General features: G+C 38.8%; 12 protein-coding genes across 12 annotated transcripts; 5 read left to right on the top strand and 7 right to left on the bottom strand.

Moving 5' to 3' along the window:
* Window positions 1-4: 4 nt before the first annotated feature.
* Window positions 5-1,375, bottom strand: MFG1 (Mfg1p; the record flags this gene model as incomplete). Its single annotated transcript, XM_056226533.1, has 1 exon — window positions 5-1,375. One exon carries the CDS (start codon window positions 1,373-1,375, stop codon window positions 5-7), a length of 1,371 nt encoding a protein of 456 aa, XP_056080799.1.
* A 327-nt stretch (window positions 1,376-1,702) lies between these two features.
* On the top strand, window positions 1,703-3,934 carry GYP7 (GTPase-activating protein GYP7; the record flags this gene model as incomplete). Its single annotated transcript, XM_056226532.1, has 1 exon — window positions 1,703-3,934. The coding sequence occupies one exon, from the start codon at window positions 1,703-1,705 to the stop codon at window positions 3,932-3,934; it is 2,232 nt and encodes a 743-aa protein (XP_056080798.1).
* A 331-nt stretch (window positions 3,935-4,265) lies between these two features.
* YPD1 (Ypd1p) lies at window positions 4,266-4,769 on the top strand (the record flags this gene model as incomplete). The annotated part of the gene is made up of 1 exon (XM_056226531.1): window positions 4,266-4,769. One exon carries the CDS (start codon window positions 4,266-4,268, stop codon window positions 4,767-4,769), a length of 504 nt encoding a protein of 167 aa, XP_056080797.1.
* A 181-nt stretch (window positions 4,770-4,950) lies between these two features.
* On the bottom strand, window positions 4,951-5,880 carry PHO13 (4-nitrophenylphosphatase; the record flags this gene model as incomplete). Its single annotated transcript, XM_056226530.1, has 1 exon — window positions 4,951-5,880. One exon carries the CDS (start codon window positions 5,878-5,880, stop codon window positions 4,951-4,953), a length of 930 nt encoding a protein of 309 aa, XP_056080796.1.
* Window positions 5,881-6,340: 460 nt separating this feature from the next.
* On the bottom strand, window positions 6,341-7,513 carry AIM6 (Aim6p; the record flags this gene model as incomplete). Its single annotated transcript, XM_056226529.1, has 1 exon — window positions 6,341-7,513. One exon carries the CDS (start codon window positions 7,511-7,513, stop codon window positions 6,341-6,343), a length of 1,173 nt encoding a protein of 390 aa, XP_056080795.1.
* A 203-nt stretch (window positions 7,514-7,716) lies between these two features.
* On the top strand, window positions 7,717-9,174 carry GUD1 (guanine deaminase; the record flags this gene model as incomplete). The annotated part of the gene is made up of 1 exon (XM_056226528.1): window positions 7,717-9,174. The coding sequence occupies one exon, from the start codon at window positions 7,717-7,719 to the stop codon at window positions 9,172-9,174; it is 1,458 nt and encodes a 485-aa protein (XP_056080794.1).
* Window positions 9,175-9,380: 206 nt separating this feature from the next.
* On the top strand, window positions 9,381-11,762 carry ADY3 (Ady3p; the record flags this gene model as incomplete). Its single annotated transcript, XM_056226527.1, has 1 exon — window positions 9,381-11,762. The coding sequence occupies one exon, from the start codon at window positions 9,381-9,383 to the stop codon at window positions 11,760-11,762; it is 2,382 nt and encodes a 793-aa protein (XP_056080793.1).
* A 467-nt stretch (window positions 11,763-12,229) lies between these two features.
* On the bottom strand, window positions 12,230-15,283 carry LRG1 (GTPase-activating protein LRG1; the record flags this gene model as incomplete). Its single annotated transcript, XM_056226525.1, has 1 exon — window positions 12,230-15,283. The coding sequence occupies one exon, from the start codon at window positions 15,281-15,283 to the stop codon at window positions 12,230-12,232; it is 3,054 nt and encodes a 1,017-aa protein (XP_056080792.1).
* A 3,207-nt stretch (window positions 15,284-18,490) lies between these two features.
* On the bottom strand, window positions 18,491-19,513 carry THI13 (4-amino-5-hydroxymethyl-2-methylpyrimidine phosphate synthase; the record flags this gene model as incomplete). The annotated part of the gene is made up of 1 exon (XM_056226524.1): window positions 18,491-19,513. One exon carries the CDS (start codon window positions 19,511-19,513, stop codon window positions 18,491-18,493), a length of 1,023 nt encoding a protein of 340 aa, XP_056080791.1.
* Window positions 19,514-20,181: 668 nt separating this feature from the next.
* On the bottom strand, window positions 20,182-21,078 carry SMKI04G0030 (pyridoxal 5'-phosphate synthase subunit PdxS; the record flags this gene model as incomplete). Its single annotated transcript, XM_056226523.1, has 1 exon — window positions 20,182-21,078. One exon carries the CDS (start codon window positions 21,076-21,078, stop codon window positions 20,182-20,184), a length of 897 nt encoding a protein of 298 aa, XP_056080790.1.
* A 405-nt stretch (window positions 21,079-21,483) lies between these two features.
* On the top strand, window positions 21,484-22,149 carry SMKI04G0020 (uncharacterized protein; the record flags this gene model as incomplete). Its single annotated transcript, XM_056226522.1, has 1 exon — window positions 21,484-22,149. The coding sequence occupies one exon, from the start codon at window positions 21,484-21,486 to the stop codon at window positions 22,147-22,149; it is 666 nt and encodes a 221-aa protein (XP_056080789.1).
* A 350-nt stretch (window positions 22,150-22,499) lies between these two features.
* Window positions 22,500-24,137, bottom strand: SMKI04G0010 (pepsin-like aspartic protease; the record flags this gene model as incomplete). The annotated part of the gene is made up of 1 exon (XM_056226521.1): window positions 22,500-24,137. The coding sequence occupies one exon, from the start codon at window positions 24,135-24,137 to the stop codon at window positions 22,500-22,502; it is 1,638 nt and encodes a 545-aa protein (XP_056080788.1).
* Window positions 24,138-26,427: the final 2,290 nt, after the last annotated feature.

Genomic DNA, 26,427 nt, shown 5'->3' with positions numbered 1-26,427 from the left:
TCCCTTAGAACTTCTTTTTCTTCTTCATCACTTCATTGTTAATATCATTTACATCACTGGTTGAAGGCTCATCATTGATCGTATTGGAAGTACTGTTTGGTACCAATGTTGTGGTGTGAGGAGAGATACCACTGTTGCGTCGCCTTTTTGTATGTAAGGGCTCGTTCCCAATGTCCTTATCGGCGTCAATATACGCACTTAGGGCAGTCACAGGACTATCAATGTTTTTTTCAATTTGGAACTTTCGAAGTTTCTTCAGAGTAGACATGACAGTACTAATTTGCATGACCCTCATCAACCCCTCTTGAGTGCCGAATACGGATACGTTTCTAAATACGTCAAAATATGATCTTAGTTGAGTTATGGCTTCAAAGTTTCGAGGTACATTCGCTCCATCGTTTTCTGCGAAAGAATTACCTTGATCTTTGACATCATCTTGTTTCAATTTGGAAAATATTTGTTCAATTTCTACCGACTTGGTTTCATCACTAAAAAGCCTCTCCACTGCATTCCATTCAATATCAGGGACAAAACTATGCATCGATATATCCAACCAATTAATTTTCAGGTCCAAGTCGAAAGCACCTTTTATCTGTGCGAAATGCGTGATATATGAACCATCAGGATAGTAATAAACAAATGAGGCACGGGGACAGTTGAAAAAAATTGTGGAATTACTTAGAACCTGTGTTTTCAATTGTAGTACTTTAATTTCCATTCTTACAATGCCAAATCTGCCTAGTGTGGAGCAAATTACCGAGAACACCGGGATAATAAATTCAAATTCTCTGTAATCTGTCATAGACTTTTTGCTGTATCTAATAACAGCATCAGGGGTAAAAATACCTGATATAAGTTCTGTCCAGAATGAAAGCAGACCAATCGTACCCACCGCCGTATTAATTTCATTTATTATTTCGTACAATTTTAACATTGCTAGGTTAGATAAATATTTTCTTATATGGTATGGAACGAGTAGCATTGGTAAAGACGTCTGGGACATAGATCGTTGCAGAGATGTACCTGCCGTTGCTGCCGTTGCCATGGGATGAGGAATGGATGTTACGGGTGTATACACTGGCATAGACCCGCTGTTTGCACCTCCGGTTGCACTGACATTCTGTGTAGAGCTGTGGAAAGATTGAGTCACTTGTGGTGGTTGGCTGAACACTTGCTGGTCAGGTGAAGGCTGTGGAAATTGACCCCCCTGTGGCTGACCTGAGAACGGTACTTGTTGTGGATATACTGTGGGCGGTATACTCTGTTGCGCGGTGGGAGGGAAGTTAATATTTCCACTAGGATAGGGAGTGTTGTTATTTACAACGAACGGAATCGGCACAGCTTGGGGAGGCGGTTGTGGTGGGCCTTGATACATAGTTGAAACAATCTTGGGCTTTTCTTTCTGTCTTATTAATACTATTGATTGTTGTATTTATTTCTCCATAGTCAATAAGTCAATATTTCTAACTCAGGCGGGAAGCCCCACAAGATGTGAAAAGAAAATCCGAGAGGCTTAAACAATAATATATGGGGCAAAGTTTTACTCTATATAAAGAGGCGTATTGGAAAAAGACATTTAAAAACTTTCTAACAGCTTGTCATATTACAAGCCAATTTATTCTGCCCGAATATACTGTCTAATTCTCAACTATAGATTATCATATCAAGCGTATTTTCACAAGAGCCATTCACACATCCCCTAATGAGTAAAATATTATTCTGCAAATCTAAAGTGTTTCTACATCCGACAAGTGATGCCAGAGATAATATCGCAGGTGTTCTGCTACTCACTTTGGAGCCCAGCAAGCTGCCTCATCAAACAATCCTCCAATATATACCGGAAGCTGGCTTTTCCTCCTCTGAGATCTCAAAACTACTAAAACATGAATCTAAAGTGGGTATGTGTCCAAATTCTACACCATTTGTTGTTGAGAATTCAATAGATTTTAGTAATCTTGTCAACTCTTCAAGTCAAGCTTTCGAGATTGCTCTGTCACAAATATACTGCGCCCAATTTAGACCACCTAGCCCAAATGGTTGGTATGTTGGGTCTCTGGTAATATATCCTTTGGCAGAACAATTTACAGGATTTCAACCACCGGTATTGTTTTTCCATGATGAGCTCTGTGCATCAACTACGGACAAGTTGAAAAGACTACGTAAATCTATGAATCCATTCGATGATTCAGATGAATTGTATTGGGGTGGCGTAGATTTGAGAAACAAAATTAATGAACTTATGGAACTGAAAAAATCAAACTTGGAACCGGAATTTTGGCTGGTAAATCCGACTTTAAATGATTTGAGAAACTTTGTCTCTAAGGATCTATTGGAAAGTTATAAAAATCCAAGCGAAGCTACGCATGAACCTGCTACGGCTGGTGTAAAACTAAACGAAAAATTTCAAGAATGGAAGTGGAACGTAATGAGTAAGATAGCAGATGTGACCACAAAGTCAACCAATTTTATTGATAGTTGGTTAACTAATAACTCAAGTTTACAAAAATCGCAAATTGAAAACGAATACTTGCAAAAGCTTCTGAATAACGAAAAGGTTAAACAAATTGAACAAGATTATGATTCGGCAAGAGTATATTTGGCAAACTGGTCATTGGGGGTGAAACAGGAGGCTGAGAGATACCAAAAGCAGAACAAGCTTTTTGATTCGTATAGAAGTAACATTTTTAACGACCTGAATTTAACTGATGAGCTAAGTGACACGGAAATAAATAATGCCCTGCAAAGACAATTTCCTCTAACGGAAGCGAAATGGAATTCACTGTGGGACGAGAACGATGGAAGGCTGAGAGTCACGGTAAACGAAGTTAAAGATTTCATATTCCATGGTGGATTAGAAAATGACAGTTTGAGAGCCAAAGTTTGGGGGTTTCTTTTAGAAATACATCCCTGGGACTCTTCTCAAGATGAAAGGTTACAAATTAACCAAAGTTTAGCTGCGGATTATGATCAACTGAAACTAACCTGGTCAAAGGAATTTTTACAGTTCGACAATGAAGACGAAGAGGAGTACTGGAACGATCAATTATTTAGAATATCTAAAGACGTAAGAAGGTGTGATAGAAACTTAAAAATATTCCAATATAACACCACTGATGGATTACCTCCATTGCCACAGAACTCTTCCGGAAATGAAAACAATGATAACAGCCTCAAACCGGCGAATGATGAAAGCAATGATGCTGACGATGAGGTTAAAAACCCGCATTTGATCCATCTGCAAAATATTCTTATCACTTATAATGTTTACAACACAAACTTGGGATATGTGCAGGGTATGACAGATCTTTTGTCACCCATTTACGTCATCATGAAGGATGAGTGGAAAACTTTTTGGTGCTTCACGCATTTCATGGATATTATGGAAAGAAACTTCTTAAGGGACCAGAGTGGCATTCACGAGCAAATGTTGACCCTCGTGGAATTAGTTCAGCTGATGTTGCCCGAATTGAGCGAACACCTCAACAAATGCGATTCAGGAAACCTGTTTTTTTGCTTTAGAATGCTTCTAGTATGGTTTAAGAGGGAATTTGAAATGGAAGATATTATTCACGTTTGGGAGAATTTTTGGACTTTCTACTACAGTTCACAATTCCAATTATTCTTCATGTTGGCCATCTTGCAAAAAAACTCACAGGCCATCCTACAGAACCTAAACCAATTTGACCAGATATTGAAATTTTTCAATGAACTTAACGGGAAATTGGATTGGAATGACCTGATGGTTAGAGCAGAGCTTTTATTCAAAAAGTTCGAAAAAATGATGCACGTCATGGAAAGAGATTTACAGAACGTATCCTCCCCCACACCTTCTACTGGTGTATTGCCTTGTCAAAGTGAGAGGTTGAACTTGCTTCTTTCCAAAAATCCAATAATAAAGCATGAAGGACAAAGAAGTAAAGATTCCGTTAAATAATAATAAATAGAAAGTGACTTTTACATACCAATAAATTAGCAGAGATATATTCGTTTATTCCATTTATTACTATCACTATATCCGTGACCCGCCCGAAACGGAAAAACTGAAAGAAAAAATTACATGAAAAGTTTAATATTTTTTGATCAAATTTAATTTAACCTATATTTAGGAACATTAATTTCTTGGCTTTAAAACAAGTTGCGTTGGTCGATGCTTGTTATCTGGATCGTTAATATACGTAGTATTGCGCAATAGTTTCATTTTTCAGGAAACATTCAAAATTAAATAGTCACTCTCATTCTCCGAAACAGGAAATATACAAACAATAATGTCTACTATCCCCTCTGAAATCATCAATTGGACCATCTTAAATGAGATCATATCAATGGATGATGATGATTCCGACTTTTCTAAAGGTTTAATCATTCAATTCATCGATCAGGCACAAACAACGTTTGCTCAGATGCAACGACAGTTGGATGGTGAAAAAAATCTCACAGAACTAGACAATCTGGGCCATTTCTTAAAGGGTTCTTCGGCTGCTTTAGGATTACAAAGAATTGCCTGGGTTTGTGAAAGAATCCAGAATTTGGGGAGAAAATTGGAGCATTTCTTCCCCAATAAAATCGAACTGGTCAATACTTTAAGCGATAAATCGATAACCAACGGAATCAACATTGATGAAGATGACGAGGAAATAACAATACAAGCCGACGATAAAGACAACGACTCCATATATCTGATTTTGATAGCCAAAGCTTTGAATCAATCTAGGCTAGAATTCAAACTGGCGAGAATTGAATTGTCCAAATACTATAACACAAACCTGTGATTTTGTCATCCTATATAACACCTCCGAAAAGTTCATCTCATTTCTGGAAAATATATGTACAATATATGTGTGTATGAAATCGTACAACTTACATAACATCAACGAACCTATATATTTTCCCTCTTTCCTGTTGGAAAAAAGGTTTGTTATGAAATTCTTTATTTTAGTTTTCTATAGCACATTATTTGGTCATGGTGTAAATGTCACCAAGCTTATCAATGTAGAATTTGGGTCTCGGATAGTCTGGTGAAAGCTTCAAGGCTCTTTCTTCGGTTTCAATACCACTTAAAACTAAAAGGGTACCACCCAATCCACCTTCAACACCAAATTTCATATCGGTATTTAATCTATCACCAACCATACAGCACTTTGATCTATCTAGGTCGAATGCTGAGACAATGCTATTCAACATGTTTTGATTTGGTTTGCCACAGTAGGATGGTCTCCTGTTAGATGAGAACGCCAATGATTCAACCATAGAACCAGCACCAGGGAACGTATGACCCTTTTGCGGGAAAGTGGAATCCACATTTGTACCAACAAAGTGAACAGAATCCTTTTGTAAATATTGTAGTGTAACAGCAAGACGGTGATAATTTACCTTCGTGTCCAACCCTGCAATTACACAGCTAACATCCTTATCAAGACCATCTACCAAAAATGGTGATTCAGCTGCATTAAACGGTATATCCAATCTGGCGTCAGTGCCTCCAAGAGACTCGTAACCCATTAGTTTCAGTTCTTCACCGATACCACTTTCTCCAAATACCCACACTTTATCCTTACCAGGTTGCAATTTCAAAAAATCACGAACATAAACAGCTGATGCATAACCAGAGGTGAAAATTTGTTCTTCCTTTACATCAATGCCAAAGGAAGCGAACTTTTTTGTATACGCTAAACGTGACTTGGTAGAGTTATTAGTAACGAAGATCAACTTCTTACCTAACTGTTTCAAAAGGTTTAGAATTTCTAGCGTGTATGGCAACGCATGGGAACCTAGCCATAAAACACCATCGCAATCAAACAAAAATGTGTCGTATTTATCAAGGAACTCTTGAGCAATTTTTCTATCAGTTATCTTTACTGGTGCGTCTTGTTGAGCAGTCATTTTCTTAACAGTTATATTATTTGGCAGAACAAAAGGATGTACCTCTATTTGTGATATGACTCGTCCTCGAAGTTTTTGGTTCTTCGTTATAAACATATTGCGTCAATTACTATTGCGAAATTCGCTAAAGCGGAAAAGAACATTTACCGGAAGAAAAAATCGGAAACTCAATAGATAAGGGACATCATTAATCGAGAATGTACTTCATAATTGACAAATGTGCTAAAGGAGAGTGTCTTGATTACAAGCTTTAACATCTCCCTTTTCAAAATCAGTTTTTATGGAGACAAATCATGGTCCCATACGAATAGGTCTATGCAAGCAATTATACATTGGTTGAGTATATGGGTACCGTCCTCTTTCACTTCCTAAGCAGGACAATGCGTCACGCGATTCACTTACTATCTACATATAAACGGTTGTCTCTTACTTGTAAATGTTACGTATCGTACCAAGTCGCTTATATTAATGACGATGCCATGAACAAATTATCCAGGTTGAGTAGATCGGAACCCAAGTCATGGACAATTTGGTGAGAAATTGCTTTCACCGTGTTAGCTGGCCAGGTTGGAGCTCCCCAGATTCTTGTCTCGAGTTTCAGTGCATGAGAATCTTCAATCAAACTTTTAGCACAATTAATCTCATTTGAGTCCATATGGCCCCTTAGCAATACCTTCCAAAGATCGGAATCACAATGTTTCATTAAGTGGTCGAACGAAACTGTCGTAGTTACAGAAAGCTTTGAGTATTTGGGGTCCAAATCTAACAACGGTGCATCCAAAAATGCAAATCTTTGCTCTGACTTAAAATAACCATCATCATTTTCATTATCCAATACGTGTAAAGACGTTGGGTAATTGCCTGTTAATACAACGGTAACAGGTTTCCAAACAATCTCATCCTTATTCATATCATAATACGTTAAATAACCAGAATCAATCAGCGGTTTAAGGTATTCTTGCATTAGTAGTTTATAAGTTAATTCGTTATCATCTGACTTGAAATCAATATAAAAGAAAAGTGAAGTTTCAGGGGAATTAAAAAATACTCCATTCTTGTGTTCAGAGTCTGAGTCGAGGCAGTTTACCTCATCTAATATCGATAAAAGCGGACCGGTATATAGCTTATCCAGTGTTAATTCAACAGGGTCTAAATACGCTTCATTATGGCCGACAGCTAGAATCTTTCCGTCAATATTCCACACGTCAGCTTCAGTGCTTCTAGCACCATAGGCTAAACCTTCAAAGAGCGGTAACTTCCTCCAATAGTCATTGTGAGAGTGAACTGGTATAGGATTGACATCTTTGTTCAACCTTGAAATAGCAGAGTTTACGGGCAAACACTTCTTTGAGTTGATATTGTGTAGGATATACTCTTTAAAAACATCATAATACAAAGAAACATGTGTGTGGTGATAGTTTTTCTCAGGAAAGCTTAAAAGATCCAAGTTCTCCTGGAAAAAGCTTAATAGATAGTGACCTGTCAAACCAAAATTACCAATATTCGATAATTTTTGATCCTTTAACTTCTCCCAATCAGCTAATGACGGGTTTCTTCCTCTGCTGGAAAATAAAGCACATACAGAAACAACGTAACCAATGAGAATAATTAAACAGCCTTTCAGTCTCAACATCTTTTTACACCACCAAAGTCCTTATCTTGGTTTGGCCTTATCTCCAGTATGTTTTATGCCAATACGTCAATTTATCACTCGGAAGTTTAGTTAGTTTCGGATTATAAAAAGAACAAGATAAGGAGCATAAAACAAGCAATTTACAAAAGACTATCTTTTTTTTTTGGACTAGTATACCAATTAAACTGTCTCTCGAGGAAGATATGACGAAAACGAATTTGTTATCTGACCAAGTCAATGACAAACCAGCAGGATTTCTAGTTTTTTTTGGTACATTTGTAGATACCCCTAAACTGGGAGAATTGAGAATCAGAGAGAAAACTTCAGTAGGTGTTTTCGATGGAATCATCAAATTTATCAATACAAATTCACTCGATCCTATTAAGGATTGTTTAAGTTATGATACTAGTCTATCTCCAGAGGATGTAACAGTCGTTGAAGTAACGGAAAAAGATACAACTCAAATTGACGGTTTTTATTTCCCAGGCTTTGTAGATACACACAATCATGTCTCTCAATATCCAAATGTAGGTATATTTGGAAATTCTACTCTGTTAGATTGGCTAGAGAAATACACGTTTCCCATAGAAGCAGCATTAGCCAACGAAAATCTTGCAAAAGAAGTTTACAATAAAGTAATAAGCAAGACGCTTTCTCATGGGACTACAACGGTGGCTTACTATAATACTATTGACCTCGAATCAACTAAGCTCTTGGCTCAGGTGAGCTCCTTGTTGGGACAACGTGTCTTTGTTGGGAAGGTGTGCATGGACGCGAACGGACCTGCATATTATATTGAAGATACCAAGACTTCATTTGAAAGCACCGTGAAAGCTGTTAAATACATACGGGAGACTCTTTCTGACTCCCTAGTAAATCCCATAGTAACACCAAGGTTTGCTCCCTCTTGTTCAAGAGAATTAATGCAGCAATTGTCCAAGTTAGTGGGAGAGGAAGACCTACACGTGCAGACCCACTTGTCAGAAAATAAGAAGGAGATACAATGGGTTCAAGATTTGTTTCCTGAATGTGCAAATTACACCGATGTATACGACAAATATGGTCTGCTCACAGAAAAAACCATACTAGCACATTGCGTCCATCTAACAGAAGCGGAAGCGCGTGTGGTTAAACAAAGACGCTGTGGCATATCTCACTGTCCCATCTCTAACTCCTCTTTGACCTCGGGAGAGTGTAGGGTCCGATGGTTACTGGATCAAGGCATAAACGTCGGTCTAGGTACCGACGTTTCAGCTGGTCACTCTTGTAGCATATTAGCTACTGGAAGACATGCTTTTACTGTTTCAAGGCATTTGGCAATGAAGGAAGCCGATCGTGTGAAATTGTCTGTTTCTGAGTGCTTATTTCTTGCTACAATGGGTGGAGCGCAAGTCTTGCGTATGGATGATACCTTGGGAACGTTTGAAGTGGGTAAACAGTTTGACGCCCAACTGATCAAAACTGATGTTCCCGGATCAAACGTGGATATGTTTAGTTGGCAGTTACAAGGAACAAATCAAATGCAAGAGCAAAAGAGGGACGTTTATAAGAATCCTCCGCTGCTTACTAAAGAAGACATAATTGCAAAATGGTTCTTTAACGGTGATGATCGTAATACTATTAAAGTTTGGGTATCTGGTCGCTTAGTTCACCAGACTTAGATGCAAATGTTTGGATAATTGCTTTATTTCATTACTTTTTCAATGAGCAACTGTAATATGTGTATTTTTTTTCTTTCGTATCGCGCTTTAGCCGCCCATGTGTACTATAAAGATTAGGAACACAAAGAATTAGCAATTGCAAGTACTGCAAAATTAGTTGCTGATTTTGAGCACAATAGTTAAAAACAAAACAGTTTTTCTTGAATATGAACCATTGGTTGGCGTTCTTAAACAAGCCTGAATCCTTAAAGGAGAAGAATTTTGATTGTGATCAACAGGAAGAGATGAGAGATGCTGTTAGTAATACGTCAATGAAATCGCCTGAAAAAAAACCTTTTCGAGGACGGCGTTCACAAGCATGGATAGAATCAGAAGCATCAGCATCAACAACTACTGGAAAATTTAATACTCAGGACAATGTATCTTCTGATATCGTATCAAAAATGTCAAGTAAGCGTTTTGGAAAAAATCGTTCTGAGAGTTGGGCGAGCTCAAAGGCTTCCTCACCTTCCGGTAATGTAAGTACGTTGGAAAAACCTATCGAAGGTAATGTTGTAATATCTCCAAATAAGTTTTTACAAAGAGGTAGTTTACCAACCGTAGGAATAGGTTCACAGGCCCTATCACCTGCCGGAAAGCCAAGTACACTAGGAAATGTGAGTCCCAATAAGTTTACTACATACAAGGCACACAACAATATAGAAGTGAGTAAATTCTCTTCTACACCCACAAAACTACCTACCAATGTCCGTGAACCCTGTGGGATACCTAAAGGTGAGCAATATGTTCTTAACAGTGAAAACATGGACGCAAACATAGAAGTGGTGCATCTAGAAAACGTTTTTTGTTCATCAAGAACATCAGAAGAGGAACGGTCCGAGTACATAAAATTGAGAGAAATAAGACTATCTTCGTCCTCCAATGAAGGAAGTAGTATGTCTAGAGGAAGCAATTTCCCAAACATGTCGGGAGAAGTTCAGCTGCAAAATAAAGAGATTACAGCTTTAAGAGAAAGGGTTAATAGAAACGATGATAATATTAAAGAATTAGAGGAACTTAGGAGGTTGAATAACACTAAAATTCAAAAAATTGAATACTTACAAAAATCATTACATGACGAGAGAAAAGCTGCGTCTAAAAGGCTTAGGATTGCCCAAGATCGGTTTCGTAAAGAAATCACAAAAATTAGAGAAGAAGAACTTTCAAAGCTTCAAAACAAAAATACTAGCAATGAGGAGAGACATGAAGTAGAAGAAGAGAAGACTAAGCGCAAAGCTTTTTCTCAAAGAAATATTCTAGTGTCAGAACTCTATAGAAAGCAAAAACAAAATTTGAATTTGCAGCAAGAGAACGATATTTTTTCAAAAGACATTGAAGAATCGAAAAATTCTATAGCAAAGCTTCAATCAGAAGTTGAAATGTTGAAAAGTAAACTACAACTCTCTCAGGATGAAAATATAAAGTTGAAAGATAATAGTTCATTTTACGAGAAAAGATTAAATGACGTTTACAGCTATATGCAAAACCTTCCTCTTTTTGAAAAAGATTTTGGTAAGTTTATATTAGAGGAAATGAAGCATGGCCATGCTCCTTCAACGTTTCAAAGCCGTTTCACCAAGCTTTATCCGGATTTCAAAGATGCTAAGCATTTTGAGAATATGGAGCAATACAAACAGCTAAAAGGAACGATACAAGTCCTAGAAAGGAATGATCGTATACGTTTAGAGAAAATTAATTCTGTTTTTAAACTAATAAGTGAAAGATTACACTTTATGCAGCAGCAGCATAATCAGAAAATAAAATATCTTCAAAAAGAAGCGTCAACAAAAGAACAACAGTTCCGTTTGGAAAAAAAGAGATGGCACGATATTTTGAATCTCAAGAACGAAAACGCTCAAAAAATAACAAGTGAACTGAAGGAAAAATTAGCATTGAGTGAAAAAATCCAAAAAAATGCTGAAGATAAGTTGAATGATTATATGCATGAACACCAGGAAATCATTGAGAAGCTTCAAAGTCAATCTCTAATCATTGAAGAATTGAATAATCAAATTGAAGATTCTAATATCAGACACAAGAGAATAACTGACGAGCTATTTGGGAAAAAAAATGAAGTACTCAAACTTGAAGAAACAGTCAGATCACTCAAAGAAGATATACTTCAGGAAAAGCTAAATTTGGAAAAATTATACGGTGATTCTTACACCGAACTTAATTTCGAAACCGTGGGTAAATCTTTTCCGCATATAACAAAGGAAAAATATGACTCTTTGTGTCTCGATATTCTGGCAGATCTCTCCTATGTGCAATCGCAAAATCTAATTAAAAATTTACTAATTGTACTGGATATCCCAGTGAAGACCTTCTTAAAAATTGTACCAACGATTGTCATTCAACTAAGATGTGAACTTGTACTTCTCACGAAATTTGCCAATGATTTAAACCTGAAAGTTTTTGGTAAACAGTTAGATTTCAAAAATAGAAGGAAGGTTGCAATGAACGAGTTTTTAAACAATCACGATATCGCTGAAGTAAAGCATCCTCTTGAATATGATTTGCAAGCGTTGTTTAAGTATTTTTTTTCTTAGCTGTAAACTTCTTTTTCTCTATTTACAATGAATATGTGAAAGGTATTAATGATATTTATTTTTTACAAAGATGACTGGTTAGCGTTCAAGAATAGTAAAAAATAGAGTTCATATATTGTCCGTTCAATGTTGGTTTTCTAAAATCGGGACCACATATCCTTTCGACGGATACCAATTTGCTAGGTATCTTTGAGAAAAATATTCTGAAAATAAACTCTCACCAAAGAGGTGAACAATACAATGATACAGATGATTATAAGTACATAATAATATTACAATTTTTAATTCCGTTAGTCAGAAATATACTGTGTTGTATAATGATTTAAAAATAATGTCCATTTGCATAGCATTCAAGTGAAGTTTTTGGGGGTAGAGAAATAGAGGTAAAGAATTTCTGAAGAGGAGCAAGCCTCGAATGTAAAGGAAAAAGAAGTAGGAAAAAAGAAAAACTAAATGGTTATTGCTTCTTATTTGTTCACATCACCTTGTATTACCATGGTAGTAGAATCTTTAACCATGACAGGAGTCTTTGTATCACACTCAGAGTAATCAATTGTCTTTTTTTGTAAAGAGTTCGAGATAAAATTGTTAATTGACTCGTAGTTATCCAACTTTTGCAACTGCACATCTTTCAAAAGATTCATCAAGAATTTTGGAACCATTGCCATTTCCTCATTGTGAGTGATCAAATAATCTACAATTTCAATAGCCAAAAAGTAATTCTCCCCCCTGTTCTGAGCAAATGAGTCAATCAAACCTGATTCTGGGTCCTCTGGGACGCTGTCATTAGAGACTTCCGTATGGTGTAAATACAAGATATTGGGTGTTATGACAGTGGATAAATTGTGTATGTCCATTTTTGATCCCATTTCATTTTCAATGTAGGAAAAGGAAGATGTCCAATGCAAAAACGACAAAAGTGCCTCCAGTATATTGCGGTTGTAAGTAGGCAACAAGGAATATATCAACAATATAACACGTTGCTTCTTATCCTCTGAATCCTCTTTCGCAGCTTTGATCCACAAGTCATATAAATCGGTTGATAAAATCGGTTGAGGTAATTCTCTAATAAATTTCTTCAAAAGAGCTGACAACTGGATTGCATTCTCTTTCGAAAAGTCAGGCGCCTCTGTCGGACTACTATCGATTGTAGTGGTTAGTTCTCTCAGTCTTCGGATATTTCCGTTCTTTCTAAAAATACCTTCCACTGACATATCCATTTGCCTCAAAGATGATATAAGCTCGTCAATAATTATGGGAATTCTGATTTTAACAGGTCCAACACCTAAATCAGAATCAACACCCCATTTCTCGCACAATACATCTAAAGGTGTACCAAAAACAGTTTTTGCTATAGTCTTTTTAGATTCCATACTCATCATAATTTTCATTTTGTTCCAAAAGCTACCTGTTACCTGTTTCTCATTCGAAAAGACCATAGAAACTAGATTATTATAGTTGGGATCAGCTTTCGATATTAATTGTTTATTAGCTAACAATGATAAACTGATAGCCCTAATTGTTGATAGTTCTATCGCACTTAATTCTGAATAATAAATTCCACTTTTCTTGGCAACAACATTCAAAGTTTCGTCATCCGTTTCTTTCAATTTTTTGAAGTGTGTAAATGCATTGGGCCTTAACTCTCTCGCTTGTTCGGCAGCAACAATACGTGAAATATCATCTAGCGTTAGTGTTTTGGTATTACTGAATACGTTGTCACGAGTATTGACTTGTTGATTTGACGATAGATCGTCTGTTTGAATTACGAGATTTTTCCTATCCCCTTGCTTCATCGGGTCATTTAAATCTATCTCAGTAGTTTCTATTATAACTGATTTTCTAGCTTGCTGTTTGTTATGAGTGACTCGAACGCTTTCTCTTCTTGATCTCAATCTTTTTATGTCGTTCAATGTTCTAATGTAAGTTTGTTCCTTCAGCATGGTACTTTGAAGAGAGTTTCTACCAGCTGTATTAGATGCTCTCGATTTTAGCATGACCGTTCTTGATTTAACTAGTGCAATTTTTAAAAGGAATATTAGTTGTGCCAGTTTCGTGACAAATTTGAAACCCGGTACGGAGGCAGGATCATCGATTGAACAGTGAGAACATAGAATCTTTTTCTTCTCTTTGTTAAAAGTGGGATCTGTCAAGCTCATCGGATTGATATTCTTATGACACGAACTACAAACAAAACAAGAAATATGCCATCTGTGTTCATAAAATTGGATACACTCTTCCTGTATGTATTTATTGCATCCAGCGCAACTATCTGTAGCGTTAACAGGAGTCTTGATATATTGAAATGGATTATTCTCAAAAAGTTCATTTTTTTCTACTTCTCTTAAGAATCTTAACAACGGATTTACAGAATGGTTTACCTTATTATTTTCTAAAGCTGTGTATAGTCCAAATCTAGTTAGTAGTTTTAAGAAATGAGCTAATCCAGTAATAACAGACATGAAAGATGAAATTGTAATAGTTTCATCTTTGTTTTCTGTCCCTAACTTCCTTAACAGTTGTAAATATATCATTATTTTTGTTGACAGATTTTTAGGAAACTTGCTATATTTGTTTACAGCCATTGCATTGTTTTCGGTGTATTCTTTTTCGCTATTAATAGGCATGCTTTTGTTGGTCGATAGATTTAAAGTATCCAGTCCTCTAAAAAGACAGTCAATCTTCATTACCAATAGGGCCGTAGATTCTATACCTTTTAACTGGTCATTACTTGTTAAGTATTGAAACATATCAGAGATACAAGAGGCTGCCTCTTCCTCAAAACGATATAAAACCGACCACGTTTTAGATAAAATGAAATTAAACGCCTGCATTTGTTTATCTAACTCGTAGGCAGTTGGACTTATATCTTTGTCTCCCTCATCAGGATTATACTTTAACTTGGGAAGGCATTGCAAACCAACCGTTTCTGCTGCTAAATTTACATGCCAATACTTATGAATTCCATAACATTCTGGATGCCAACAATGTATTTCTTCACCTTTGGGAAACTCGATATATTGATCAGATATTGGGAATTGGCAGCCTTTACAACGTTTGGAGAAATATTTGAGGAAATGGTACTTACAATATAGTTGATTTTTGTACATGAAGCATTTTTTCACACCACAAGGAGTAGCACAGATTGTACAGGAAAAATGCTCTTCGTCGTACCGGTAACCGAATGCGGTATAATATAATCCACGCAGTGGAGTATCACATACGTGACATAACAAATTATGTCTCCTAAAATAATCGTATTGGCATAACAATATAGGCGCACTCATCTTGTCTATTTGATAAGGAAAGTACTTGGGCTTTAGAGCCTTCTTACAATCTTGACATGTGAAACATTTCTCGTGATAGTATTTACCGAGGGCTTTTAAAGTCGTTTTCGTTCGTTGGCTATCTTGTACAACTGGTCTGTTACAGCGGGCGCATATTTTCTTTTGATTTTTTACTTGAATGGTTATCGGAGGTCCAGTATTCAGTGATCGATAACCAGCAGAGTTTTGAATCATGACTTTGCTTCGGAATAGTTGTTTTTCAATATTTTGTATGCTATTTTTTGGATTTCAGTATATTCGGTTTGCTATGCCTAGGACAAAGATGTATAGATAATGATAAGGCAAAGACGAATAATGGTATGAATGAGAAGCCCAATTGCTGGTTTCTAGCAAGAACAGCCTTGGTTAGCTCGAGAGAAAGGATTTACATACTCTGAATTCTCAAATGACGTTTCAGATCCTGTTTTCATTTGTTTTCTATTTTGTTTACATCTTCCGTCACCGTCAATACCCGGCCTATTCTGCAGATGAAAAAGACATGCACTGAAAGATAACGATACTATCCAAAGAACAAATTCAATCACACCGGATACCCTGTGTGACATAGTTTGTAATACTGTGCAATTGTTGCAGCCATGTGATATTTCAGGAGCAGTAATCAATGTTTGAATTCGAATTCCTCATAGGAAAATTGAAGACGAGGTGATACAAATACAAACAGCACAAGAACAGTTTATTGGTGCATTTAACTCTTGTTATCTTTTAATTTGCCGACTAATTGCCTATAGTAGAGGTTCTAAATAGTATTTATCTTTCTTTTTTCTGCGTTAATTACCAGAATACTGATATATTCTCTTAAGGTTTATTTTTTGTCATTGGTTTCCCAATTGTCTAAGTTTCCAAGGGTGGTAAGAGTAACAACGAAACATAGCGTGATCTTGAATAGATTATTTGATTTGTTGTAGTTGTTTTTAAGTTTAGTTTTGTGCTGCATTTCCTCCTTTTACAGTGATCTTGTTTTTGGTACTCAAAAGATAAACAGGATTCCATATGTGACGCTTTGAATTACCATCTTTTCTTAATTTTGACGGTAGCCTTCGTGGGAGCCATTGATATTTTTTACGAAATTTCTACACAAGAGAGCACTGGACTTTAAGGGCTGGTTAACATGCTGTGGTATTTCACATATTATAACTGTCAGCAACTGCGTTCATTTCAAACATGAAAAACTGTTAGACCCTACCGATTATCCGATTATCAAACAAGAATGTATATGATTTCTAAGGTTCCTTTTGTATTTAGCGACCAGATGATCATCTTTACTTATATACCTGGCAAAGGGTGAGAAGGGGTTTGGAGAAGATGTAACCATGCGGTATAGCAAGTGAAGAGTCTGTGCCGCTATAAAAATTACAGAACCTTGTAGTGGCATTCGACTAATCAGTATGCTTTACCTTCGCCAATGGATAATATTGGCTAATAAATACATAAGACCCATTAAATCAATGGTAAAAATAGCTGCAATCGGCAAGGCTGACTTTCTCCGGGAATGAAAGCTGATAGTAGGCAGGAATTGCATCCCTTCTCTTGAATATTCTATTATACTTGGCGCTCATCAATTGATTTTATTTTTTAGTTTTATCTATATATACATACTTCATAGACGATCCCCACAGTGAAGATTTCAGCCTCAAGAGTGAAAACATCTCGCACACTTCTGAACTGTTTTTTTTTAGAATGCTTTCACCATTGCTATTGATATTTTCAAGCATACTCTATTGCATATACTGCAAGCATAAAAAAAATTATGACTTTCACAAGAGAACGAGAAGATTTGAAAGAACTTGCACCTGCGTTGGTCCCTATATTGCCTCCTTTTGCTACTCCACAAGCATAATAATCCCTCGACCTAGCATTGGTTGCATTGAGAAAGCCCTGCTTACCGCATTCAATCACCATCCCGTCGGGCTCATTGGTTAGAAAACTATCCCACCAGACAATTGAATAACTTGAGTCGTATCCTTTTTTAGCTGTCATCTTCCCTTCAGCTATACCACATTTATAAATAGTTAGTGGTGGGTATGTTTGATTCATAAAACCCTTCTTTCCGCACTTGAACAATAGAGGATTCTCGCCAGTTATATTCATTTCTTTTCTATTGTATATCTTTCTTAATTGCCCATTACCATTACTTTTACACTTCTGATCGAATAGCTGCTGGAAGGGCCTGCTTATAAACGAGAATTATTTCTCTACTGGTTGCAAAATAGTCATCACATCTAACTCAAAAAGAGAAGGATGTAAGACGCCTTCTCATTCCGTAAGAAAATACGCAGGAAGCAAAAGGGTTTTTTTTTAGGCAAATTTCTCGAGAATAGAAGAAGAAGCCTTGTTAATATGATGGGCCCTGAAAAACTTTAAAGATTGTATGTAAGAAGAATCTTGAGCAGTAAAAATGCCCGCAATAATGAAGATATCGTAGAAATTAAGGGTGGGGATTATGAAAGCCCTCCGTGCCAGAAGCCTTTCGGCGTAGTTCTATTCAAGGACACCTGCAGCACTAAAAACAAGGCTATATAATAAATTAATAATTTGTTAGTTAGAGAGGATGATTATCATCTGGGGAGCCTGGTGCAGTGCTAGCGGTGCTTTCTTCTTGCAATAACACAGGGCACAAGCTCTCATAGGCTAGAAATTTTTACATGAGTGGAAGTGACAGAATCCGTGGTTCCTGCAGGTTAAGGAAGGATGCGTATCGGCAGTCTCATAATGTGAGAATTGGGTGAATTTTGAGATGATTGTTGGGATTCCATTGTTGATAAAGGCAATATTATTAGGTGTATAGAATATACTAGAAGTTCTCCTCCAGGATATAGGAATCCAATAACTAGAACTCGTAATTCTACATACTTCTGTATATGCTTTTGAGAGTTGGGTGAATTTTGAGATGATTGTTGGGATTCCATTGTTGATAAAAACAATATTATTTGGTATATAGAATATACTAGAAGTTCTCCTTGAGGATATAGGAATCCAATAAATGGAACTCGTAATTCTACATAATTCTCATAACTTATGTCTTCTTCTAACACCGTATATGATAATGTGCTAGTAGTATGGCCACTACTAGTTGATAGGCGATAGTTGGTTTTCATTCCAACATAATGACAGACATTAAGTAAGAAACAAACCTTAGAATGTGCATGAAAAGCTGTCCTACACAGAGGAAGTTCCTATGAACATCGCACCTGGACATTTAATTACAACCGCAACATTTCCGACAACAGAAAGTGTAAAACAAATAAAGGCAGGTTGGGAGCTCATAAACATATCTTAGTACACACACATATATACATACATATATACTGGGTAGGAAGCAAAAGCTAATGTGGAATCATGAACGAGAAAAGAAACAGCTGCTCAACAGTTGGCGCGGTACGTTTAAGCTGGAAGAGCCAATCTCTTGAAGGTACCTTCTTGTCTACATTTTTCTTGGTGAATGGCCATCAATCTTTGAGCTTCTAATGGATCAGAAACTTCTTCTGGTTCTGGCCAAGATAAGTATTCGTTAGTGTAGTTGGCGACGTAGTCTGGTGGCAAAATGGCCAATCTCTTACCGTAACCGGTAACCTTCTTCCAGTCACGATGGACATTGAACAAAGATGAAGAGAAGTAAGCGTAACATCTTTGGTATTGTTTGTAAGACAGGTCGTTGTTCAATTGAGGCTTGAAGTCGACGTATTCCTTCCAAGCGGCAACTGGGTCGGATAGAACGTAGTCAGTGGCCTTCTTGATGGCGTTCAAGAACTTTCTGACCTTTTCTGGGTTCTTCTTCAAAAATTCGTCGTTACAGATGTAAAGGACGGTACAGAAACAACAGCAACCCAAACAAGCCAACTTGTCAATTCTTAACATCTTAGCATCGGAAGCTGGTCTGCCTTGCTTGGCCAAGTATTCTTCCAATTCGACTTGTTGCATACATTCGATACCAATACCAGCATCGATCTTACCTTCGATGATGTACTTGGCGACGTTCATACCACATCTGACGGCGGTGTAGTCTTCTGGCTTCATACCGTAGTGTTTGGTCAATTCATCGATTTGAATCTTACCGAATTCACCGACGTAACCAATTCTCTTACCCTTTAGAGATTGGAAGTCCTCAGTGATACCGCTGCCCTTCAAGTACAAAACACCAGTGAAAGGTTCGTCCAACAAGGAAGCGACAGAGGTGACTGGGAAGCCACGGGCCTTAGCAGCCAAGGTGTGGATCATGGCCTTCAAACCCATGTCAACCTTACCAGAACCAATCAATTCAGTGACATCGGAAGGGTTGGTTGGCTCTAGGATGGCAAGGTCTAGACCTTGTTCCTTGAAGTAACCCTTGGTTTGAGCCAAGAAGATTGGAATGTGGTATGGAGTTGGTTGCCAGTTCAACAAAAATGTAATCTTATCGGTAGACATATCTGGGAAATGTGTTTACTGTTGATGTGTGGTTATCTTTACAATTGAGAAGAGAGAAGAGAAAGAGAACAAAAACAAGAACACTCTACACAAGAGCTATAATACGAGGTTTATATATGATTCAATGCCAGTGGCTCTGGCAGCTACTAATATATGATGACGTCTTGGTTTTCTCTACCAAAAAGACACGCTGCTTCTTTTGAGTTAATAATAATAGCATTTGGAGACCACTAGCTGAATACTCAACATTCCTCAATAGCACGCAACGTAACATATCGTGGTTGAGAACCGATAAATGCATCAATTCCATGCTGCTTCCTAATGATTTGCTGCATATATGATTAATGCATTGATGCGATTCCCCTAAAAAAATGAGACACCGGATCGCCTAATCGCATACTTCCATGATCCGCAAAGAGAATACACCTGCCTATATAAGCAGCCGTGCCTTTGAACTCGAGACCGCAAGCAGTATGTAGAGAGCATTGGAATGCCAGAACCGTAGAGCAAAAGAACCATGGAGGTTTCGGTCTTGGTTTTGTACGGTAGAATCTCTGTTGAATATTGTATTAAGTTATGATATTGTACAGAATTATGTAATATCTACGATAAGTAAGTGGCTCCCTTTGGGGGAAAAAAGGGAAATGCTATACCAGCGTTGGTCGTGTCTACCACCCGATTTCAGACAATCTTGCGCCGTTTTTGCCACCAGCCTCATTGATTGATTGGATGGAGATACCACCCATCAGATCACCCAAGTCGCTGGACACTTGTAGTAGTTTTTCTGGGTTGTCGTAGTGTGTTGTCGCTTCAACAATGGCGCCAGCTAGCTTTTGAGGGTCTGAGGACTTGAATATACCAGAACCAACAAATACACCCTCACAGCCCAATTGCATCAGTAAAGCTGCGTCAGCTGGAGTGGCCACGCCACCGGCAGCAAAGTTGACCACGGGCAGTTTGCCCTTTTCTAGTGTAGACTTCAATAGTTCGACCGGTACCCTTAATTCAGCGGCCTTTGCTGCGAAGTCTGCTTCGTTTTTCAAAGTCTCTTTGTACTGTTGGATCTCTGCTTTGATCTTGGTGATGTGCTTGACAGCCTCGGAAACGTCACCAGTACCAGCTTCTCCCTTGGTACGGATCATTGCGGCACCCTCGTTTATTCTTCTCAATGCTTCACCGAGATCCTTGGCACCGCAAACAAATGGGACCTTGTAGTTATTCTTTTCAATGTGGTGTGTCCAATCGGCTGGAGTCAAGACTTCACTTTCGTCAATGTAATCTACTTGTAGTGCCTCCAAGATCTGTGCTTCCACAAAGTGGCCGATACGGACCTTAGCCATCACTGGAATCGAAACAGCAGCCATGATTTCCTTGATCATGTGTGGGTCTGACATACGGCACACTTGCCCAGATTTACGCATATCGGCTGGGATACGTTCCAAGGCCATAACAGCACAAGCACCTGCTCTTTCAGCAATGATGGCCTGTTCAGGTGTGACCACGTCCATGATTACACCACCCTTTAACATTTGGGCTAAACCAGCTTTCACCTTGAATTCTGACATTTTTTCTTGTTTTCTTTCTTCTTGTTCTATTTGATATCTGCAGTTGCTATGGCTCTGTTGCAGAAATGAGGTAACCGTGAAAAACCTATCAAGTAATTGAAAAGCAGAGCAGTCTTATATGACTACAAACGTTGTCCACAAGGGCATGCAAAATGGTTTCGTTTTCCTGTTTTATATGCTCATTTTTCGATTCACATGATATACTATTATTGCGATCGTTATTATGTCATTAAACGGCGCGTCGCCGTGCGCGATTGGAAACTGTAAGAATAGTTGAAAAATAGCACTCTGACTCTGAATAATCATCCATTGATAAAAGCCCACTTTATTGGTGAGCGGAATGCACTCTCGTCATCTAGAATTCAGTGGTGTCAAACAACGAAGTAAGCAAAATAACTCTCAAGCATGTCCATCGTAATTGGAGTACTGGCACTACAAGGTGCGTTTATAGAACACATACGACACGTGGAAAAATGTATAGACGAAAACAAAGATCAATATAACGCAGAATTATCGGTGATTGCGGTGAGAGATAACAACCAGCTATCAAAATGTGACGCATTGATCATACCTGGTGGAGAGTCTACCGCAATGTCTCTTATCGCTCAAAGAACAGGGTTCTACAACGATCTTCACACGTTTGTGCACAACCCAAACAAGGTGATCTGGGGCACGTGCGCAGGACTGATATATCTTTCTCAACAGTTATCCAATGAAGCTGACTTGGTCCAGACGTTGAACCTGCTGAAAGTTAGAGTGAAAAGAAATGCCTTTGGAAGACAAGCCCAGTCTTCCTCTCGGATCTGTGACTTTTCAGGCTTTATTCCAAACTGTCACGACTTCCCTGCAACGTTTATACGGGCGCCTGTGATAGAAGAAGTGCTGGATCCAGAGAACGTCCAGGTCCTATACAAACTGGACGGAAAAGATAACAGTGACCAAGAGCTCATTGTTGCGGCAAAGCAAAATGACAATGTTCTTGCCACATCATTTCATCCGGAACTAGCAGAGACCGATACGCGATTTCACGATTGGTTCATTAGAGAGTTTGTATTGAGAAAGCTGCAATAAACACAAGTGAGTGTCAAAGCTGCCATTTCAAAGAGGAAGATGCACAGGTCAGCATGCTAGAGTTCCATAAATATATATACATATAGAACTTTGCCTTTTCACCCAGGCACTTCATACAATGTTGGACTCCTATCATAATTTGTATCTTTAAATAAAGGTGTTCATTGATCTTTATATCCCTGATTTTGTTGTCTCCTCCCGGATCCGAAACCTAAACATAAAAAAAAATACAAAGTTGCGTTGCGCTATAGAACTTTTTGATACGTAGTGACACACCTTGAATTTAGATGTCAAGGTCACAGTGCAGGGCCTGATATAGCAAAAGTACCTTTTCCCTCCACCAGAGCTTTTTACAAGAGGAAATAAGATAAGAAAGAAGCCAAAGAAAAAGGAAAAGATGATTGGTAGAGCCTATCGCCGGCGTTATGCTTTTCTGTAGTTGTTTCAGCTGAGCGGCTGCTGCTGCTGCTGCTGCTGCTGCTACTGTCACTACCACCGCTACTGTCACTACTACTAACAACCGCAGTGGCAACTAACGATTGATACTCTGAATACCCTGAATAGGAGGTCCAACTGACGTTGTAGAAATCTCCTGTTCCGATGGGGCTGCCTGGTGTATACACCCACGTACTAGAGTATCCGGGAGCTCGGATGGCACCCGGAACTCTGTCAGAGATAACCTCAATCTCTTCTTTTTTATCGTCAAAACTAGCCTGCGCAATAGAAACCTCGTGACTTTCCAAGTCAAAGACAACATATGCGTCAACAAGAAATGCGTCTCCTAACACGAATCCTGAGTCAGCGGCTTCAATGTTCAGAAGACAGTGGTCCTTCGTCCGTGTCACAAAATTGGATATGTTTGCCGATATATTGAATCCTCCAAAATCAATAGACAGTAGAGTATCCTTTACTTTTGAACAATCAAAGGTGTAGCCTTGATCGCCAGAACTGTACTTTCCGTCAAAACTTTTACCGATTGCATGTGCAACTTCAGTAGGCAGACTAGAATAGGTGGTACCAGAATCAAACAACACCGGGAATCGGACCTTCGACACAGTTTTGTTTCCAGAGTCGCCATTCAAAACCGCGACGCTCTGCGCTGTAACAAACATTCCTGGACTCACTGAATCGAGGGTATCGTAAGCCTGCAGCATAGGCAGGGTGTAAAGCTGCCCCGAGTATTTGCTTTTGTCGACTGCTCCGAACAGGATGCTTCCGAAATGTGCTTTAGGTTCATTCAGAAACAAGGAATATGCTATCTTCTCAATCTTTCCGTGGCTTTTCAGTGCCATTGGAAAGTTTTCATATTCAAAGGGGGTCGTGTTATAGGCTCCTCCAAGCGAATGTGTATTTTCTCCAGCAGGAAGTGATATGCCCAGAATACCACCTTGGTTTTCTGTGTTGTTGGCCACTCCAAACGAAAAACTTTCTAGCGTAATATTACCTAAAGAAACAACGTCTGTTCCATACGTGCCTCTGTAATACGTACCATCGCCGTAAGTCTCATCGAACTGAGTGTCATTGTACTTGAAAGTAGAGGAGTTTCCGACACTGAATGTGCCCCAGTAGGCACAAAGAGTACTGTAACTCTCCGACGATATAGTGGAAGAAGGAAGCTCGGTGGCAGTTGCTGTGAGCTCGTAATTGTCGGTCGAAGCGTAGCCTGACCCGTAAGACATCAATACGCAATATGGACTATCAGCATCATTTACATACATATCAGAAGAGCCAGTGTCTAACTGAAGGTACGCGGTTTGGGGAGGGGTTCCGATTTCCACCTTGACGACGTACATTCCTACGGCATTAATCAAAGTCGAATTCAGGACGTCATCTCTTTTGAAAACGTTAGATACATCTTGCGAGCCCATTCCTGGGACATTTGCTAGCTTTTGAACGGGAAACCTGACGTAAGAGTCTGAGGAAGAACCCAAAACAGCCTGAGAATAGGCCAAAGATAACGCTAACGATAGAAGAGGGAACAGCTGCATACTGGTAATATTGCGTCGCCCTTCGAATACTTTTGGATGTGCGGATACAAGTTTAGAAACTTTTCAACCACGGAAAGAAGAAGTGAGCGAATAATACGCTCGAGCACTGTCAGACATGGCAACATTTAGGACCCTTATATAGTCTTAACTTTGAAAGCAGATCCAAAAGCTTAAGTCCTCAAAGGGCGGTGGTTGCATGGGGCTAGCGCAACTAATTTAGACAAAGTTTGGCTTCCTTGGCAGTTGCACAAGACATTTTGCAGCAGTGAGCGACAGGGTCGTCGACTTGGATCCTTAACCCCCTAGATAGGGTATTATTGCCTTTCATTTTTTCTTTGTAGCGGAAACTTTCGGAGTTTTTTCGAGGATAACTTGTAAGGAAGGAGGACAGCTTGCAGCGAATAACTGATGGATAGGCTTTCGCTTTCGCTTGAGTTTTGCGTTTGGTCTAAGCTGCCTAATCTATACTGTAAGATGAATGCATTGAGCCAACAAAGTGCGAGAAAAAAGTTGCTTTTTGGCATGCAATCTTTATCATCTCGAGGTTTTTCACAAGGCAGACGGTTATAGCTTCCCCACCAAATATGACCACCTAACCGCCTCGAAAAAAACCTTGGCGACTCCGCTGGCCCTCCTAGCAACCTTCACCGGATTCGGGTTCTGTTTCAGAAGGAAGTAGGCTCAAAGTTGACGAATGCAGCATCTAAATGAGCAACAGTAACTTGCAATGCTTTGACTCTTTGGAGGCTGCTGCTCTACCGTTGAAATAGCAACTTGTCTCGTTCAATCCGCTCATTTATTCAGCAGGTGATTTGATAGTGTAGTAGTTTTCTTGGATGGAACAGAGTTAGGTACTCAAGGGTTAGCAAGATTGATGTTGGCTTGAACATACACGTTTCCATTTATGGGTCAAGTGCCTATATATGGCGCACTATTCAGATCAGATGCAAGATCGTGTTACTGTTTCGTGTGGCCAAATGGCGAGTACTTCTGCCCAATCGTTCTCTTTTCATGCGCGTGGCCTCTTGAGCAGGTATATGTTTGTGATAGGAAGACGTATAGACTTGTTGAGTTATGATTAGAGTATGAAGGATTCCAGCATTGGCATACTGAAGTACATGCCAATACGCCGAGCCGTAGACCCTAGAAATATACGAGATCAACAGATGATTCCTATTTCATTTTAGCTGGGGAAAAGGAACAGTATGGGACCTATTTTCCGTGGAATCGTTTAGTGCAAACATACGGAGCCTGGCTTAGACAATAAGCTTCTGAACGAGGGTCCAACCAAGTTCAGATATTCTCTAACCTGGGCACCCCTATAGCGTCGATCTCGGATTGCGCGCATACGAATACACACACAGGCACCGTAAATAGACATTGATATACGAGTTTATGAAGAATGCGTGAGTCGTTCAAGAAGAAATGCATTTCTATAGTTACGGCGGATAAGGTGCTCTAGATGAGATATGTAGGATCTTGGGGTGAGAAAAGAGTGTCAGTCAGTGGTTCGTTTGGGCAGCACCAGCTGGTGAAGGAATTTGTATAAATAGGGCTGCTATGGTCACCTATCTGTGAATATTCCGTCCTTACCTTACTCATATGTAAGTCCATATCACCACTAAGAAACAAAACAAACACAATGGTCAAATTAACTTCAATTGCCGCTGGTGTCGCTGCCATTGCTGCCGGTGCCTCGCCACCACCACTCTAGCTCAATCCGACGAAAGAGTCAACCTGGTTGAGTTGGGTGTCTACGTCTCCGATATCAGAGCTCATTTGGCCCAATATTACTTGTTCCAAGCCGGCCCACCCAACTGAAACATACCCAGTCGAAGTTGCTGAAGCTGTCTTCAACTACGGTGATTTCACCCACCATGTTGACCGGTATTGCCCCAGACCAAGTGACCAGAATGATCACTGGTGTGCCATGGTACTCCACCAGATTAAAGCCAGCTATCTCCAAGGCTCTATCTAAGGATGGTATCTACACTGTCGCCAAATAGAGACAGACGCCTTTACGAACGAAATTCTATAGACATTGAGTAACGAAAAAACAAAAAAGCTTTTTTTTTTCTGCCATGAAAAACAGTTTATTATATGTAATGTATATTAATATTATAAACCTGCCTGACAAATGCTGTGCATATACCATTAGCCGGAGTACAATGAGCCTCGAGACGACATTCTTTTCTGCTGCAGTGTAATATTCTGTTGTGCGCTCCACTTCTAAGCAGAGTGAGACTGTGCATATATATATACGTATAGAAGGACTGGCATCCAAATCGAA

This window comes from Saccharomyces mikatae (genome assembly GCF_947241705.1).
Source record: "Saccharomyces mikatae IFO 1815 strain IFO1815 genome assembly, chromosome: 4".
Classification (NCBI taxonomy): Eukaryota; Fungi; Ascomycota; class Saccharomycetes; order Saccharomycetales; family Saccharomycetaceae; genus Saccharomyces; species Saccharomyces mikatae.
This window is presented reverse-complemented; position numbering and strand designations above follow the sequence as displayed.